The sequence below is a fragment of the Protopterus annectens genome, chromosome 3.part1 (genome assembly GCF_019279795.1).
Source record: "Protopterus annectens isolate FY-2018-M chromosome 3.part1, PAN1.0, whole genome shotgun sequence".
NCBI classification, from domain to species: Eukaryota; Metazoa; Chordata; order Ceratodontiformes; family Protopteridae; genus Protopterus; species Protopterus annectens.
The window spans coordinates 68,592,183-68,611,271 of NC_056732.1; the positions used below are offsets into that span (position 1 = coordinate 68,592,183).

At 37.0% G+C, this 19,089-nt stretch overlaps 1 protein-coding gene across 3 annotated transcripts in view; it reads right to left on the reverse strand.

The window, feature by feature from the left end:
* NTAQ1 (N-terminal glutamine amidase 1) overlaps window positions 1-19,089 on the reverse strand; it is an 868,727-nt gene that overhangs the window by 331,935 nt on the left and 517,703 nt on the right. For all 3 annotated transcript variants that reach the window (XM_044066586.1, XM_044066585.1, XM_044066583.1), the window contains one exon: window positions 14,877-14,927. In XM_044066586.1, the coding sequence (XP_043922521.1) occupies window positions 14,877-14,927 (51 nt within the window). The remainder of the gene's footprint in view (window positions 1-14,876; window positions 14,928-19,089) is intronic.

Consider the following 19,089-nt stretch of genomic DNA (forward strand, 5'->3'; position numbering starts at 1 on the left):
CTCAACACTGTAAAACTCCACTGCCAATCATGAGTGGACAGATGATCCGCTGTGGCGACCCCTAACCAGGAAAAAGCCGAAAGAAGAAGAGGAAGCAAAGGCTGTAACATGCAGTTTAGCATGGACAATCTTAATCTTAGGCTAGTTAATGCCAGTGTGCAGCTGTTGATTTGAGACAACTGTTCCTATCAGGAGGGTTAAACTTCATTATTTGAAGATGTACATAGTTTTGTGTGTTTGTTTTAAGCTGCTAGTTTATGGGGGCTGTTCTGTGTGTGTGTGTGTTTGTTTTGTTTTAAGTTGCTAGGCTATGGGGCTGTTCTGGGTGCTTTTTTTTGAAGGTTTTCATCAGAGAGATGACAAACAACTGTATAAAAGATCAACCTGCCAAAAATATCAAGTGCAGGTAAATACAAAAGCAGGAAAAAGACATTAAAAAAACTGTCACATATAATAAATGGGAATAATAACTTCATACCATATAGCTACACTAAACATATTATTTTGGAACATGAAAAGCCTCACAGGTATAGACAAAAAGGTAAAATTATTGAACTATATTAAGAAATGTAGAGTTCAAATAACAATGACTCATTTGGAAATAAGTAAGCATGTGAATTTGATAAAGAACGGATTTCAAGATGGACATTCAGCAGAATATTAGGGACAAAGAAAAATGAGAGTACTTAATACTAATTGCTACAGAAGTTACAACAGTGACAGAACAGGAAAAAAGACTGTAGTGGTAGATTTGTGGTAGGAAGAGGCTACTGACAAGGAAGGAGGATTATGCTGGCATGCATTTATATTCCACCTAAAACTGTTATAGAACTTAAGAAAATGTTGGGAGAAACAATCAGCTTGCAGCAGGGAATACTACTTACTGGTAGGGACTGGAACTTGATTTGCAACAGCAACAATGTATCTGGGGACCTAGAAGGGAAAATATAATAAATGAGAGTATATTTCTGAAGAAATTTATGAAAATATTTGGTATGGAAAACATGAATTCAGTAGTAGGAACTTACAGAATTTACATATTATTCCCCAAGGTACAATAACTGGGCTACACTAGACAAAAATTAAATTTCACAGGAACATAAACATTTAACTGAAAGCTTCAACATACATCCAATAACTATTTCAGATCATGTGCCGATAACAGCTACGATAAAAGTGCAAGGTAATGAAGTACAAATGAGACACTGGCACTTACCCACCTACCTGGTAAAAAGAGAGGAATTTTAGGAATGGGTAGTGGAAATTATTCAAGAGTTATTAGACAAGACGGAAATTTCTTCAGATGTTATACAGCTAGTGAGTGGGATAAAATGAAAGTGGAGTTTAAATGGAGAAATAAAAGAAAAAGAGATATGGTTAACAGGTAACAAAAATTATTTTAAGGAACTGACAAATGTTAAAGTACTGCAGAATAAGCGGGATCTCACAGAGCAAGACAAGATGCAACTGCAGAGTGCAAAACAGAAAATAAGGGAGTACCTAGATCAGTGATGGCGAACCTTTTGGGTTCCGTGTGTCAAAAATTTGGAAAATGCCTATTGTGACTCTGCTGGCATGTCACCCCCCCCCCCCCAACAAAAGAGAAACAATTCTGTACATATTCATTTATTAAAAAAAAATATATATATATATATATATATACAGTCCAATCATGTGTGCTGCTATGTATTATAAAAGTAAAAGAAAGGGAAAGCAATAGGGAAAATTATATGCTCACTGATAATTGGGCTTAAAATAGTGCACCACAAAATTACCCTACTTTTGACTTTTTTGTTGCCAAGTGTTAACAGATAAGTGTAGGGTCACATATTTCTTGTATTTTTGTTCATTCAGTTTCTTTGGTAACTCAGGTGCTGGTGAACGCTGGTGTGTCACCCAAAATGTCATGGTATATCACCTTTGCCAAGTGTTTCATAGGTTCGCCATCACTGACTTAGAAAATATATACAAGTTTAGAAAGATTGCTGTTAAGCAAATGTTTTTGATAACTCCGGAGCACAAATGTTTTTAGCACAATGACTTGGACAACAAACAGTAAAAAGGGTTGTTATCAAACTTAGGAAGCATATAACAAGGAAAATAATGAAAAATCCAGTAGACGTAATAGAGATTTTTCAGAAATTTTATGAAAATTTGTAGAAAGCAGGGGAATACAGAAATTAGGAGAAAGCACAAATGGAAATATTTATGGAAGACTTAGGTATGCTAAGGTTAGAGGCAGATGAGGCTCAACAATTAACAGTTAAGATAAGAGGAGATGCGATAAAAACTGTGATGTATAATGAATGTGCAGGAAAGTCTCCAGGAACAGATGGCATTCCTGTGGAAGTTTGGAAGCTGGGAGCGAAAAGTTTTGTTTAATAGTATTTTAAAAGGAGGGGAAGGCACCAACATCCTGGAAAAAAAGCTTTGGTGGCTGTGATACCTAAAGACAGTAAAGATCCATCAGACCCAGCTTCAGATAGGCCCATTTCAATTTTAAACCATGATTATAAACTGTTTATGTCCACAAAAGTTAAAAAATGGCAAAGGTGTTGCCAAAATTGATAGATATGGAACAATGTGGTTTTGTGGAGCAGAAACAAACACTTGACAACATTAACAGAACAGTAATGATTCAGAAGGAAACAGAATGTAAGAAAAATCCCACTGTTGTTGGGGTGTCTTGATGAGGAGAAATCATTAGACTGGGTAAGCTGGGATTTTATGAGTAGGGCAATGGAAGCATTTTCATTCCCTGATGCAATAATAAGGTTAATTAGGAGGATAAATGAGGGATTGGAGGCAAAAAATAAAGTGGGAGTGTTCCTCTGTGATACATTTTGTGCAACAGAGGAACCAGACAGGGGTATCCTCTTTCCTCTTTGTTATTTGCGTTATACTTAGAGCCACTGGCAGAGAAAATAAGGGACTCAAAAATTCAAGTACATAACTGAAATGATAATCAAGACAAGCTGGCATTTATCTGTAGAGGATATTTATACCTGATAAAATCAGGAAAATAAATCTCATTACTGTGAAGCATTCTAACACAGTTTCAAGTCTTTTCAGGATATAAAAATAAATGAATACACACAAAAGGCTATAGCTATAAACTATGTCCCCACACATGAACTGATTCAGCAAACTCATTTATGGGGACACAATAAAATTAAGTATTTGGGAGTATGGGTTAAAAAGGATTCTGTTATGGCAGCTATGGATATGTAGGAAGAGACTAAATAAAAGATAATACAAAAACTGAGAAACTGGAAGCTGTTGTTTATGGATATGTGTAGGAAAATACAAACAGTGAAATGCTTTTAGTTCCCTTAGTTTCATATACAGGTCAGACATATGTTTATCAACCCGAAGAGATGTTCAGGACAGTAATTAATAAAGAGTTGAAGGATTTTATCTGGGAGGAGAAGAGGACAAGTGTCAAGTGAGATAAGGTGATATTGTCAATAGAACACAGTGGTTTAAAATTATGTGATTTGAATGGATATTTTACAGCTAAACAGTTAAGGCTCACATACGTAACACAAGCAGAAAGCTATAATTCAAAATGGAAAGGGATGATGATAAAATGGGGGGGACTCAAGAAATAAGGAGAGAGTGGGATTTGGGAAGCACAAACTTATAGAGAATAACAGCCATACAGAATATTATATTCATAAAGTAGTAGAAAGTATTCTAAGAACTAAGCTAACATGAGCATGGAGAAAGGACATTCTGATGATAGGGATGACTGCAATTAGGGAGTAAAGAGAATGGTCACTCGAGAAAACTGACAAAGGAACCAAGGTATGTTAAGCAAATAACTAGAGAGGGAAAGATAAAAGAATGGGAAGAGGCCAAGAAGATATTTGGACTGCAGGCTAGAGACTGCCTTCCCTTTCTGGGACTGATATCAGAATACTGGTAAAGAGTTATAGGGGGAATAATATGCGAAAGCCCTGCCCTGGCAGAGTTTTTACTTGAATCTAGAAGAGAAGCTACTTTTAAAAAAGTTTAATTAGTAGGGCATATAACATATTGCATGACAACTATAGAAAACAGTCAGAGGAAATTAGAAGATTGGGAAGAGAAACTGGATAAGTAATTGACAAGGAAACAGTGGAAGGATATATAGCTCCCAAATATGAAATAAAGTCTACATGATTTAGAGTTTTTGATTGGAATTGTTTGCATAGCTATTTTTATGCCCCAAGCAGACTCCAAATATTTTTTCCTCTGGCAGATGGCAAATGTTGCAGGTGTGACAGGAAAGAAGAGACAGGTAACTGGGGACATATATTTTGGGAGTGTAATGAGATACCAGACTTTAAAAATGACTTGCAGTGTACTCCTGTCAGAAATACTGGGCAAGCAAATGAGTGTAACTAAGGAAATTACTTTTTAAGTTGGGAAACAGGATCTGAATTGCCTAGACATAGTAAGGCTTTGTTAAGTTTAATTTTTGTGGCGGCCATAAAAAGCAGTTACTATAAAATGGAAATCTAAGTCTACATCAATTGCATTTGAAGAAGTAAACACTGTAAGAGAGATAAAAACCTTGTAGTGGTATCTTTAGAAAAGGGTAGGTGCAGATTATGCAGAAAAGAAATGGAAAATGTGAGAACAATACATGCAAAATAATGTTTTGGAGGAGGAGTGAGGTTTAAATGAAGGCAGGAATTGATCAATTTATGTATCATTGAGTTGATGATATTTGTATAGAAGGATATATGTAATGTAGAATGTTTGTAATTGTGAGCATGTTAGCATGGTTTGGTTTTCTTTGACATAAGTGTATGTCTGCCTGTGTCTTAAGTGATCATTCAAAGAAGGTGTTACAAAAAAAATACTGTATGTTATCTTGATGAGGAGTGCATCTAAATAGTACTGAAGAGAAACACAATACACACAGAAATCTTAATGGGAGGAGAGGTACAAATGTATATCACCAAAAAAAATGATACTAAAAAAATGTACCTCTAATGACATATCCAAAAGCATGTACACACAGAATGGGAGAGGCCACAAAACAGTATTCTTAGGGAAGAACATTGATCACTTAATCTCATAAGATTCTGCCACACATGAGCAGGTATCTTTTGTATAGCATCTGGTCTCCATCAGGAATTCAGAGAGTAAAACTCAACTCAGAAGCATGTCTCCTGGTCCCTCACCAAAGAGATGCAAGAAGGCAGAAGTTCATCACTTCTCTCTCCCCCTCCCCAACTAGCCAGAGTAATCTCAGCTATAGTCATGTCTCCAGCTTTTAGTGCAAGGTAGGATGATTCAACATTAAAAAGGCATGTGCACAGGATTAAAATTAAAAACGACAGCCAGAAATCGCACAGACAAAAACTTAAAACAGCAGACAGTTTGGATAAAATGATCCATGTTAAAACACTGGGTAAATTATCTCACACACTCACACACACACACACACACACACACACACACACACACACACACACACACACACACACACACACACACACATAATCAAGAGATCCTTGGATAACACATTTTTAAATGTGAGGTGGGGGTAAAACTGCTAAGGAGACAAAGCCGAAATCAGCAATCATTTTATAGCAGCACGGACAAGGCTGTAAAATAGCTTGAGCATGGAGATAAAAAAAAAATATCAGAAGAGTCACCAGAACGAATAAAGCAGGCTGAAATAGTAAAATAAAGCTCAGGAAACCAGCTGACAGCAGACCAGTAGTCCCCAAAAATTCATGTTATAAATTAAGTTAAATAATCACTGTAGACAAAGTGGAAAAGAAAACTATTCTATCTTACTCTGATGTTCTAGGCTATATCAATGTCCCTATAGAATAAAGTGCAGTTGTGTGGAAAAGATCACTGCAATATAAATAAATACATACAGAAAGAGCCCACAGGCAAATATCCAGCCAAGCTACCCCACTTACAGAGCTCTCTGGATGTCTTAACGGAGGCTAGTTCCTCCAAGGAACAAGTACACAGGCATGCATCCCAGTCAAAAGAGGGGAGTCATTGCACACCATCTTCAGATGTTTTTTTGGTAGCGAAGACATAATGGATACACACTGTGAAGGGAAGAACCCTCGTTTCTAGCCCTCCAGAAGTCAAATGCTGAGAAGAGAGCTCCAAATGCACCTCTGTGGACCCCAGTGGATAAATGCTGAAGAAGGGTTTCTCCTCATACTACACACCTCTCTAGAGCAGAGAAACAAAAGGATGGGGGGGGGGCTATCAAGCCCAATGTGACTGGAATTAGGGATGAGAGGAAAAACTCAACCCTCTTCTCAGTCTCATAGAAAATATGTATGAGGCAGATAAAGGGAAAGAAAAGGGTAAGGTAGAGGGAAACAGTATTGCAACAGTGATCCTACCCAAACATGCCTTGTTAAGTGACTGCAGTCACATAAATGTATTATGTTCTTTGCATGAATCACTGCTGCAATATAATTTAAAACATATGGGAAGATCACCAAAGCAATGTACAGAGAGGGTAGAGAAAAAAAAAAACAGCCTGGAATTAAGACTGCAACTTTTCTACTCCTCCCCCATAGGTGTCAAACTAGTACAATTACAGATAAGGGCAGAGACTACATTACATTTCTAGCTACACTGTCTGCATTTCTTTTTGTCTTGTAGATTGTGGCTCTTGTCTGAGTTTGCTACTTGTCATAGACCACCAATGGTAATCTGAGTTTGAGACCCTCGGTATACAGGATGATGTAGTTGTCTCACAGATAAAATAAGCAAATATCTGTTTGAAGAAGGCTACTAGGTGTCAGCTGCTCTGGCAGAGTGTGGCATGACATGACTCATCAGGCTTTGACATCTCTCGAATAACCCAAAATGCTACCATGGATGCTGCATCCACAGCAATGCAGCCACATTTACCATTTTGTCCACCTTCGTAGTAGTGTGGGTCAGTTTCATTAGCTGTACCTTCAGGAACTCATCAAGGATTCACCCTACCAAACCTTATAAGGATTAGCTCTGCCAGAAAGCCATGTAGGTCTGATATTTAACCACCCTGAAGATCAGGGCAGCAGATGTTCAAATTTTCTTCTCTAAACACTTCAGCATATTTTAAATGTGAGGTGGGGAAGTCTTATCAATGACAGTTGTATATGCTAAAGAAATTAAAGCAAGAAAGTAATTTTTCTTAGTTGAAATGTATCTAGGGTTTACACTGTAATAAAAGTCAGGAAAGAAATAAGTTAAAGTTAATATAATGAGATCTTGAGCTGCTGGGGTGGGGGTGGAGTGTACAAGTGAACTGATCACATTACATGTACACTTGAGATAATAATTTATCCTGTTTTACTATGTTAATGTACCTGGTTTAAGCTACAGAAAGGGGTTTCTTTAGGCAAATAGGTTCTTCTTTTGCAAAGTTATTGGCTGTTTTCTCAGTGAGACACAAGTTGTCTACTCATGGAAACACTTAACCATGAGAAATCTGAACAGTGTGTTCTGAATGAAACTTACAAAGAACTGTTCATGCTTCTGCAAACTTACTAGCTGATTTCTTCCTCCTTATCAACTACTTTTACCTGGAGATAAGCTGTGAGTAGGTGCAAGCAATTATTCAAAGTGATCTCTGAGCACTCTGTGCTAATAGAAATGTATTAGGTACAGTGTAGTTAACATTTAAAGGTACACTGACAAGTAGTTTAGTGAAATATATTTAGTGAGATAGAAATGAAGCTGGAAACCATGGGAAGTAAAGTTATCTAACTAGTTGCCTCACCAGAAACCTTAATATGTTTTTAAACACCTTTATTGAATTATCACTTGTGACTTAGGCAAATTTACATGTATATAAAAGTAATCAAACTGTATTAAGCTCACATTTAAATACATTACACTTCACATATATTGCTATATATCATATAAGCCAAGCAATATTACACAAATTACTCAACTTCTGCCCTTTTTAAACAAGAAACATCTTTATTAAACCATCACTTACAACACAGGCAATCATAAATTTATATCAATGAAAACAAACCACACTGACATAATCCTAGTTGCATGCATTTTACATCACAAACCATAGTGAAATACTCACAGTTGCAAACATTATACATCACTTATAATCTATCCAATCATTTTCAGACATTACATAGCTCATTTAAGTTCTACCTTCTTTTAAACCTCATTCCTCCCCTATATTCACCACTTCTAGTATAGTTGGTTTAGATTTTGATTTCTATTTTCTAATAAGTGCTTTTTTGGCAGCCACCAAAATTAGACACAGCAAGGCATTATTACCATTTGCAGGCAATTTAATTCTGTATCATAGCTCAGAAAATTATCTCCTTTGTCACACCAATCTGCCCCTCAGCATCTCCAACAGGAAAGGGAATCCTTAAAGTCTGCCAACTCACTACGCTCCCGGAAAATATGTTCCTAGTTGTCTCTTTCTTCCCCGTCACAACTCCAACATTTGCTGTGTACCTCAGGAAAAAATCCCTGGAGTCTACCTGGGGTATAAAATATCTATGTAAGCATTTCCAAGCAAAAATTCTAAATCTTCTAGATTTTAATGCATATTTGTGAGACATACATTTATCCTCCCATTGTTTCTTTGTGAATTGCTTATCCAGTCTCTCTTCCACATCCTAACCTCCTCTGATTGATTCTTATAGTTATCATGCAATATTTTATATGCTCTACTGATTATTTTTTTTCTAATGGCAGCTTCTGTTCTAGATTCTATTAAAATCTCTACCAGTGCTGGTCTTTTATTTAGGACCCCTATTCCATTCCCTTTGCCTATACTCTTATATCAATCCTTGATAGGGAAGGCAATCCCTAACCTGCAGTCCAAATAAATTCTGACGTCTTCTCATTCTATCATCTTTCTTCTCTAGTTATTTGCTCCCAGTACCTTGGTTCCTTTGCCAGTTTTCTCCAATAAATTCCAACCCACCTCTTGCCTACTGTCTATATCCCTTAATGCAGTCATTACTATACCAACCTTAATACTTTAATGCAATTAATAAAACAATACACAATTTAGTTTGTTTATGTAAAGGCAGCCAGTGCACTTTTTTAAGACTAAAAGTTAATGTTTACTGAAAACATGCAAACTGCGTTTTACATCTGGGAGGGGAATTGAGATAAGGAAAAAAAAACTGACATCAATCACTTTAAGTGGGAACACAGGCTGTAATATGCACTTCAGCGTGGATAATTTTAATTTTAGAACAGGTTATGCCTGTGGGAGCCACTGTCGATTTTAGGCAGGTGCTCCTACTTGGAGAGGCAAAGTTATTTTTTTTAATATGTACACTGTTTTGTATGTTTGCTCAAAGTTAAAAGAGGATAGAGGATTCTGAAAAAAATATTTATTTATTTTTGAGTGTTTTCTTCAAAGTGTCTTAAAAATGTGACAAAGGTTAAAATAGAGATGAGAAAAAGCAACTGTACAATAAATCAGCTAGTCAAACATTAGTGTGTGTATTTATTTACTGACATTTGTTGACTGGGAAAGTCCACTGGGTCAGAAACCCATTTTCAGTGCAGGCCCGGGAAGAAAAGCTCCACAAATAATGCAAAAGAAGAAAGACATTTATACAAAGATTAATCACAAAAAGTATGTAGAAGCACAAACATGTTCACTGACAAAAAAAGTGTATCTAATCTAAAAATTGGATATACAAATTCAAAAGAATTGTCGTGTACAACAAGTAGGAATAACAGATTTCTATCATAATGGCTACTCTATTCATATTATCATGGAAAGTAAATGGCCTTACAGATACAGACAAAAAGCAGAGAGTACTGAACTATTTTGAGAGGTGCAAATAGCAATTCTGAAGGAGTCACATTTACATAGAAATGAGCATATGAATTTGATAAAGAAAAGATTTCAGAGGAAGCAATAATACTGTATGCCAAGGGAGCACCAACAGTGATAGAAAGGAGGAAAAAGACAATAATGGCAGATTTGTGGTAGTAAGGAGTTACTGGCAGGGGAGGAGGATTACGTAGACATGTATTTATATTCCACTTAAAACAGCTATTATGGAGCTTAAAAGAGAATATTGGAAGAAATAATCAGCTTTCAGCAGGGAAAAGTAATTACTGTTGGGGACTGGAACCTAATTTGCAATAGTGAGGACACATCAGGGGACCTAAAAGAGAAAATATAACAAAACAGGGTAGATTTCTGAAGCAATACAAGTGGAATATTTTGGCATGGAAGATATTAATTCAGTAGTAGGAACTCTAACATAACTTGCATATTACTCCTTAAGGTACAATGACTGGCCTTGTCCGAACAGAAATTTTCTCTCACAAGAAAGGGTAATTGATTGAATCACTGATACACATCCATTATGTATTTCATATCATGCAATGATAAAACTAATTAAAGATGCACATTATTGAAGTTAAAATGAGACACTGACACTTTTCCTCTCTCTTTTTAACAGGTTAGTAGGATTTAAGAATGGGTAGCAGAAATATTTATACCCCAAAGCAGGACTTCAAAGAATTTTTCTTTAGGTAGATAGCAATTGCTGGAGGTGTGATGGGAAGAGAGAAGTAACTGGGATCCTGCTTTTGGGGAAATTGATGAGTTGATAGATTTAAAAAATTCCCTGCAGAATACTTGGTCAGAAATGTTGGGAAAGCAAATGATTGTAACTAAGGAAATGATTCTTTTGAGCTGGGAAATAAGATTTGGTTTACCTAAACATAATAAGACCTTGCTAAGTTTAATGCTACTGGCTGCCAAAACAAGCAGTTACTAGAAAATGGAAATCAAAATCTAAACCAACCATAAGCAAAGTATCGAATATTGTGAAGGAGATATAATAATAATTGGAGAAATGGTCTTTATAAAAGAGCAGGAGCAAATTACATAGAAAGAGATGGAAGCTATGTGAACAACAGATGCAGAAGAATGTTCATGAGAAGAGGTCATATTTAAGGGAAGGCGGGATTTGTGTAGTTTATGTAATGTTGAAGTGAATGGGAATTATTAAAATTACATATGTATAATGCATGAAACTAAGGAAAATGTGTACAATGGTTTGCTTTCTTTTATATAAATGTATGTGTGCCCATGTTTTCATATAAATATTGTAAATTTAATAAAGGCATTTAAATCAAGTAAACAAATGTCATTGTTTCTATGAAACCTGTCTCCAGCCACTGGAAATTAACAGAGAGAGAGAGAGAGAGAGAGAGAGGGCTACCACTCTTGGTTCATATGTCACCAAGATGATAGTCATAACTGGATTACTCTTCTGAAATAACTATCATGAGTGAAGCTCTGGAAAGTTGTGTTGCCACCTCCAATGAGCTTTCTAGGAAAATCAGTGGCGCAGCATGATGCCCCAGAGATCATCCATACGCAACTATCAGCAGGCAAAACCACATTTCAAGTCGTAGCCTGTTATAGATCGCCCACCATGTCCCAAGATGCCCACTCAGCATTACTTGAGACATTGGAAAATATAAAGGTCCTACCCAACACCATAATTTTGGGTGATTTCAACTACCCAGCGGTTCATAGAATTTATAAATTCAAATGCCCTTGAACAATTGGCATGTTCTCCCACTAGAGGGGACAACATATTGGATTTAGTCATCACAAATATGGATGCCCATTGTACCACACCAGTTATCACTCCCTCTCTGGTCAGATCAGACCACAAACTGATAACCCTGGACATCCTCACCTCTCCACCTCCCCCAGTCAAAGAAACCATCGTAAAAAACCTTTCCAAAGCAAACTTCAAACTACTTGCGTCAGAAGTGGAAAGCTTCACTATTCCCTTGCATAAGGATAATGATATCCAGGATGCAGAATCCTACACCAAGGCACTTTATATATATCTTCAGGATTGCATGGACTGTGCTATCCCAAATAAAACCAAGACTCCTTCCTCAAGCAAGAAAAAAACAGTTTGGTGGACCCCGGCCATAAGCAAACTATACAATAAAAGGAGGAGACTTATACAAAAAAAAGGCCAAATCTCAAGTAGAAATATCATCCCTGATCAGCATTAGTAAGAAATTGAGGGCCCTCATCAAGTCAACTAAAGCCAATTTCGAAAAGAAAGTTGCCAAGGATAACCATAAGGCCTTCTATGGCTACGTCAAAAACCTAAACGGCAACGCTCTGGTCTGTTCTGAGCTAGTACAAAATGGAACAAAATACACTGACCCCACTACTGACATTGCCAACATCTTGGCTGACAGGTTCAGTGCAAACCCCCCCCCCCCTCACCACCTACAGGGCCTATTACTATTCCAGGGGATTGTGTAACTCCAATTATCACTGATACGTTGGTTAATAAGGCTCTATCTAAAGTTAAAAACATTGCCTCCATGGGACCAGATGGTGTCCCGGGCTGTGTCATACGCGAGCTCCAAAATGAATTAACCCCGCATCTAAATACCCTGTTCAGTATCAGCCTCTCAACAGGATATGAGCCCATAGAATGGCGCACAGCAACGGTGGTTCCGCTGCACAAGGGTGGGCCCACAACTGACCCTGGGAACTACTGACCAATAAGCCTGACCAGTCTGATCTGTAAGGCAATGGAGCGAATCATTATGGAACTCATAAATGGAGAGATTGGGAACCTCCAAACACTTGACCCCACACAGTTCGGCTTCGTCAAGGGCAGATCATGCCGCCTGAACCTGGTGGACTTCTTTGAGACAGTTACTCAGGCTATAGATAAGGAAAAGTAGTTACACATGGCTTACCTTGGCCTTGCTAAAGCATTTGCACCATTCCCCATTCGGGTATTATTGATAAACTCACCAACCTGGGCATAAACCCTTACATCACAAGATGGATCGCCAACTGGCTCTCAGACAGATCCCACAAAGTAAGAGTAGCGGGATCTATGTCCGAATCCAGACCAGTAATGAGCGGTGTGCCTTAGGGCTCTGTCCTGGGGCCCCTCCTGTTTGGCATATACTTCTCAGAAGTACAGGCAAGCACTGAAAGGCTGTGGCTGACCAAGTTTGCGGACAACTGCAAACTGGGTGCTATAACAGAGTCTCCGGCCGACAAGGATATCCTCCAGAAGGGCCTTAATGAGACTGATGCATGGTGTCAAAGCCATGGTCTCATGCTAAATGCTAAAAAATGCGTAGTAGTACCCTTTGGAAAAAACAGAGTAACCGCGAACTACCACACAGGAGGTAAGCCCCTGAAATCTGAAGAAGTAATAAGGGATCTAGGGACCCAAGTAGATAGCTTTCCTTTGATAACCATGTTGCCAAGGTAGTTAGAAAATCCTTCTATGTGACCCATCTGATCACGAAAGGGTTCGCATCAAGATCTAAGGATGTAGTGGTGCCCCTCTACTCTTCCCTCATCAGACCCATTATTGAGTACAATGCACCAATTGGAATGTACCTGGCTAGGCATCTCCAGCAGCTGGAGAAACCACAGAGGTACCTCACTAAGAGGATTACTGGCCTCAAACAGTTGCCCTATGCAGCACGACTGAAAAAACTAAGGCTTTTCTCTGTTGCATACCGCCTTCTCAGATGCAATCTTTGTTTAACATACAGAGCCATGTCCAACCCAGAACTGTTGAACATGCTCCATTTTAGCAAAACCAAATCTACTCGAGCTACACGCTCTAGGGATATAAACCTCTGCACAACAATGGATAGAACATGCCAGAGGGACAGATTCCCTTCGCAAAGACTTCCCTTGCTATGGAACAAGGTCCCGATCTACATAAGACAGAGCCCCTCACTATCACCCTTCAAGAGGAACCTTGACGAGTGGATGGGTAACAGAAAGTTCGCACCAGGGATCACACCAACAGCTCTACTAGATAGGGGCCAAGGGTACTAGCTGCTAGATCAAGGGCATAGGGAACTAACTAAAGCGGTGGTTAATACCGCACAACGTGGCTGGGCTAATTTATGCCCTTGGGCAGATAGCCCAGTACCTACCTATGAACCTAAGTTGTAAACTCACAGTACAACAAATGTTTACATCTCTAGAACTGTATGCACTACTAAATCATAACAAGTAAAATGTCCACCACAACCTCAGCTTGACATTGGTGGTATTAATTACATTACATGTCTTAAAGAGGATTGTGTAAGATATACTAAACAGAGTAAATACTAATTTTTATGTTTGTAAACAATTTGCAATAGGTCAGTAACCACTCAAGCTACATATATCATCAGCTCTTTTGTTCATCTTGTTGAGAGCTTCCATTAAGAAGCTAAGCAATTCTGAGTAAGCTGTATTTTTTAAATATTTACAGAAATATGTAAAGTATGATAACATGCACCATTAACAAATGAACAAGTGTTAATATTTCTGCAGCTTCATTAGACAGAGGTCAGATATTACTGCAGCTGCACTGAGCATCACAGTCTCCAAGATGATATAATTCATTAGCTTGTATGCAACATGGTTTTACAATTATTAATGTAAATATGAAAATGGAATATTAGACCTTTAGAGAAACACCACTAGGCTGATCCTACAGACATCTGGAAGTGTCACTATGGTTTAATGGAACTACAACAAATCAAGCTCAATATAATCCTTACAAAACCATTTAACTGCAACCTGGCCCTTGTACATTTTTCTGCAATATGACTGCAATCTGCATTTTCATTTTTTTTAACTTATCTGAAATAAATTTGAATGACTATAGCATTCATATCTGAACTTTACTGCTGACAGAATGTATTTCTTTTATTTTCATAATCCTTCCTGAATTTAAGTGTCAACAATTATCTATATCTACATTTCTAGAATACAAAATTACAAATTTCTAAATTAGCAAATTGCTAGTAACTAAAATATGCATTCAGACAGGCAAGCCAAGTGCATTATTCATATAGAGTAACAAACAAAATTAGCTATTTACCCATATCACAGGATTATCTCCATGGCCAGCACACTGTCTCCATAAAGGTATCTGCAAAAAAAAAAAAAAAGTGAAAAAGCAATCATATTTCATACATTCTACAGGAAAAATTGTACTTTTATTTCTAGCATTGAGGGTTACATCATGCCAGAAAGACAAGAATGACACATATTTCTGCAATTTACTTTTAAGCAGACTGAGTATATAGGGACTGAAAAGCTGTGTGACTGCAGATTCACTGGAAGCAGAAGAAAGAAAAAACATCAAGAGTCACACATTAGAGAGACAGCGAGAGAAAATGTTTTTATTTAACAACGCAGCAGGGGAATGGTATGAGTGATTTTATATTTCTAGGAAATAAAAGACACGCAACTACACGAAAACAAACTATTAAAAAAATATGTGAAGTAAAGACTCAAAATCAACTGCTAGTACACAAATAGTAAGTTTAGCGCTTTCATTCGCTTTAATAACGCAAACTTCTTCATAACTCTAACAGCACAACTACAAACATTCTCCATTTAAATACATTTAAAATAAATAATTAATTAACTGATAATCAAACAATTACAAAATTTTAAACCAAGGCACCATCTGAAAACAACAATTTAATAATGATGCCTATCATTCAAAAGGCATTTAACATTCAAATTGCCATTCAAACCAGGAAATACTTCTGCATTAAGAAATACCTGCCATCTAAGTTCCTTAATTTCTAAGACAGCATTAAAATTACCAACAAACAGTATCATATTAATACCATCCAATACAAAAAGACAAATTTCTTAAAATCAAGACATTCCATAGCATGCTTGGCTAAGGCATTATTAATATCCTTGTTTCTGATGGCTAAACGATGTTCATATATTCTTTTATACAAAGCTCTAATGGTTTTGCCTACGTAAAAATTGTGACAAGTTGTGCAGGTGGCTAAATACACTATACCACAACTCTTGCAGTTAAATTTGCCTTTACTAGTAATCAATTTTTGAATGTGAGAAAAATAAATACTCTTAGAAAAGTCAATATATCTGCATTGTTTACAACTGTGGCAATGATATGTGCCAACAGCTCCTTTAAGGTTAGAGGACACTGGATAATATTCCCCTATTTCTAGCATGGATTTAACACTAGCTACTTTTTTATAAATAAATGGTGGATGGTTACCAACTATCTTGGCCAAATCCCTATTGCCAATAATAACCTTCCAGTTGTTGCAAATGGCCCTTCTAACATCCTGACAGTCCACACAAATGGGGTTAGCAAAAGCACAGTACATTTTAGTATTCTCCCCTTGATTTTTTACTTTGGGGGTGAAGCCACTAACTAAAATTGGTTGGAATTTGTCTGTTCTATGGTTGAGTACCTCAACCTTCATTTTATTCAGTTTATCTAATGGATACCTTCGATGTAAAAACATGGAAATAAGTTTGTCAATTTCCTTAATACAAATAATATCATCAGAAATGAGTCTGCTTAATCGGATTAATTGACCATGTACCAAGTTCAATTTCATATATAAAGGATATTGACTATCAAAATGAAGGAAATTGTTTGTATAAGTATCCTTCCTATAAATGGTACTGGTAAATTTTCTCTTTTTGGTATCTATGTTAATATTCAAATCCAAAAAATGCACATTAGTCCCAAAAGCACCCATTTCAAATTTCAACCCACATGCATGGCTGTTGATCTCACATAAAAAGCTATTCAGCTCATCAGTTGTTTCATTCCAAATAAAAAACAAATCATCTATGTAACGTTTATACATAAGAATAAAGCAAGTAACCGGTCTGCCAACCACAAACTGTTCTTGAATTGAACGCTTTCGTCAGGCATTCGCCCCAAGACTTCTTCAGAATAAAAACAGCTGTAACCAACTTCCGTTTAAAATAGCAACCAGTCAAATCACATGTATGAACAGTGCTAGAGTATTGGTTAAAAACATACTTATGCCATGATTCTTACTTTTAACCCTCTTTTTTACAGCATTAGAGATATCTTGTTTAACAATTGGACAATTCTCACTACTGATGACACTTGTAAATCAAGATTTCAGGACAAACCTTGTATTATACACAGGAGGGATACATGTTAAAAGAGTCTTCTGACACACAATTGCACTGCCAAAAAAGAGGGTTATATGCGTAAATGTGGACATTGTAGACAATGCCCCTTTATTTTGGAGACCAATGTTATTTTTATTAGTGGATACGGTAAAGTGTACTTGCATAAAAAGTTCAACTGTCAAAGTAAGCACCTTGTATATATTGCTATTTGCCAGGACTGTCAATGTTTTTACATTGGTAAGACTATCAATACATTAAATAAACGTATTTACCAACATGATTATGATATTAGGAAGGGCAATGGCAACAATGCATTTGCCAAGCACATAGCGGATCACCCAAATCACAACTTTAAGTTTGCTGTTTTAGAACAAGTTTGCTATGAAAACAGTAGGGACGGGCCAATGGAGTTATTTCTTGAATACAAAGAACTACTCTGGCAGCTCAGAAGCAATGCTACAAGCAAACCTGGTTTAAATGAAACAGTGTCGATTTCAAGTTATTTAAAATTAAAGTCTGAATTTCACATATAGTATAATGTTGACAATATTTTTCAATTTTTAGTCTACATATGTTGACAGATTTTAAACATTGTTTGATTAGGGTTGATCAATTTTGATTTTTAAAGTTTTCAAAAATAGGCTTTATATGTATTTGTCATTCAATTTATGACGTTTTGCCTCTTATTTTTTAACCAATACTCTAGCACTGTTCATACATGTGACTTGACTGGTTGCTATTTTAAACGGAAGTTGGTTAGAGCCGTTTTTATTCTGAAGAAGTCTTGGGGCGAACGCCTGATGAAAGCACTCAATTCAATAAACAGTTTGTGGTTGGCAGACCGGTTGCTTGCTTTTTTTCTTCTTAGTTTGTGTACGATTGTTTCAGTAATGTTTATACATAGTGATATGTTTAAATCCATGAAGTTTTGTTAGAACAGACAATTCCCACCAACTCAAAAATAAATTTGCAAAAGCTTGTGCAACTTTTTCACCCATGGCAATCCCACATACTTGACCGTATATCATCCCATCAAAAAGGAAAAAGTTGTTTTTTAAAACTAAATCCAATAATATACAAATGACTGTACAGAGACTTCACCCATTTTAGAATGGTTCGTCAAGAGGTTTCTAACAAATTTTATGCCTATGGCCTGGTCTACAGACTATACAAAGATGCTATATCCACTGTTACCAAAAAAGTTTCAGTACCCTGAAAAATATAGTTCTTCAAAAGATCTAAAAATTACCAAGAATCTTTAATAAAATATGGGGTAGTAGTGACCAAGAGATTTTACAAAGAATGCAAGTAATGTGAAATAGTCACTGTCTTACCTTTCTTGGCTGAAACTATAGGCCTAAATGGTGGATTTATATAATCTTTATGGATTTTTGGTATGCCGAATGTTGTTGTTGTGTCTTTCGGCTTTCCCCGGTTAGGGGTCGCCACAGCGGGACTCCGGTCTGCTAATGATTGGCAGTAGATTTTTATGTGCCGAGTTGCCGGCCCTGACGCACAACCTTCAAAGAAGGTACGCCCATTCACGCATGTCTCCACACAGGAGACGCTCTAGCTGAGAATCGAACAGGGCAATGTCTTACTGTGAGGCGACACTGCTGCCGCAGCACCACCACCGCAGTCTAAAACTGGTTCCTCAGTTAAAAAAAATTCAAAAGTGCCTAAAGTAATATAACTGTTATTCAACAGTTCCAATAAGGTGTCATCAATGCATTTAACATTTCTTCTAACCAGATCTTTACTAACCAACTGATAATTATTCCTATCATCCAATAAACTTTTCATACAAGTTTTATACTCTGATGTCTTCATAATGACCAGTCCATTGCCTTTATCAGCTTTCATATATCTGTACTGCTAATTTTGTCTGAGTTCCTTTAAACTGGTTAACTCCCTCATATCAAAGTGGACTCTTCTACCATCATTTTTGTTACATATTTTTCTAAAATCTTCCGCGGTGGTACAGCGGCAGCATTGTCGTCTCACAGCAAGAGGTTCTCCCATTCGACTCTCGGCTGGAGCACCTTCTGTGTGGAGTCTGCATGTCCTCCCCATAGTCATGTGGCGTTCAAAACACATGCGTGAATGGGTGTGCCTTTGTTGAAGGTTGGGCATCGAGCTGGCAC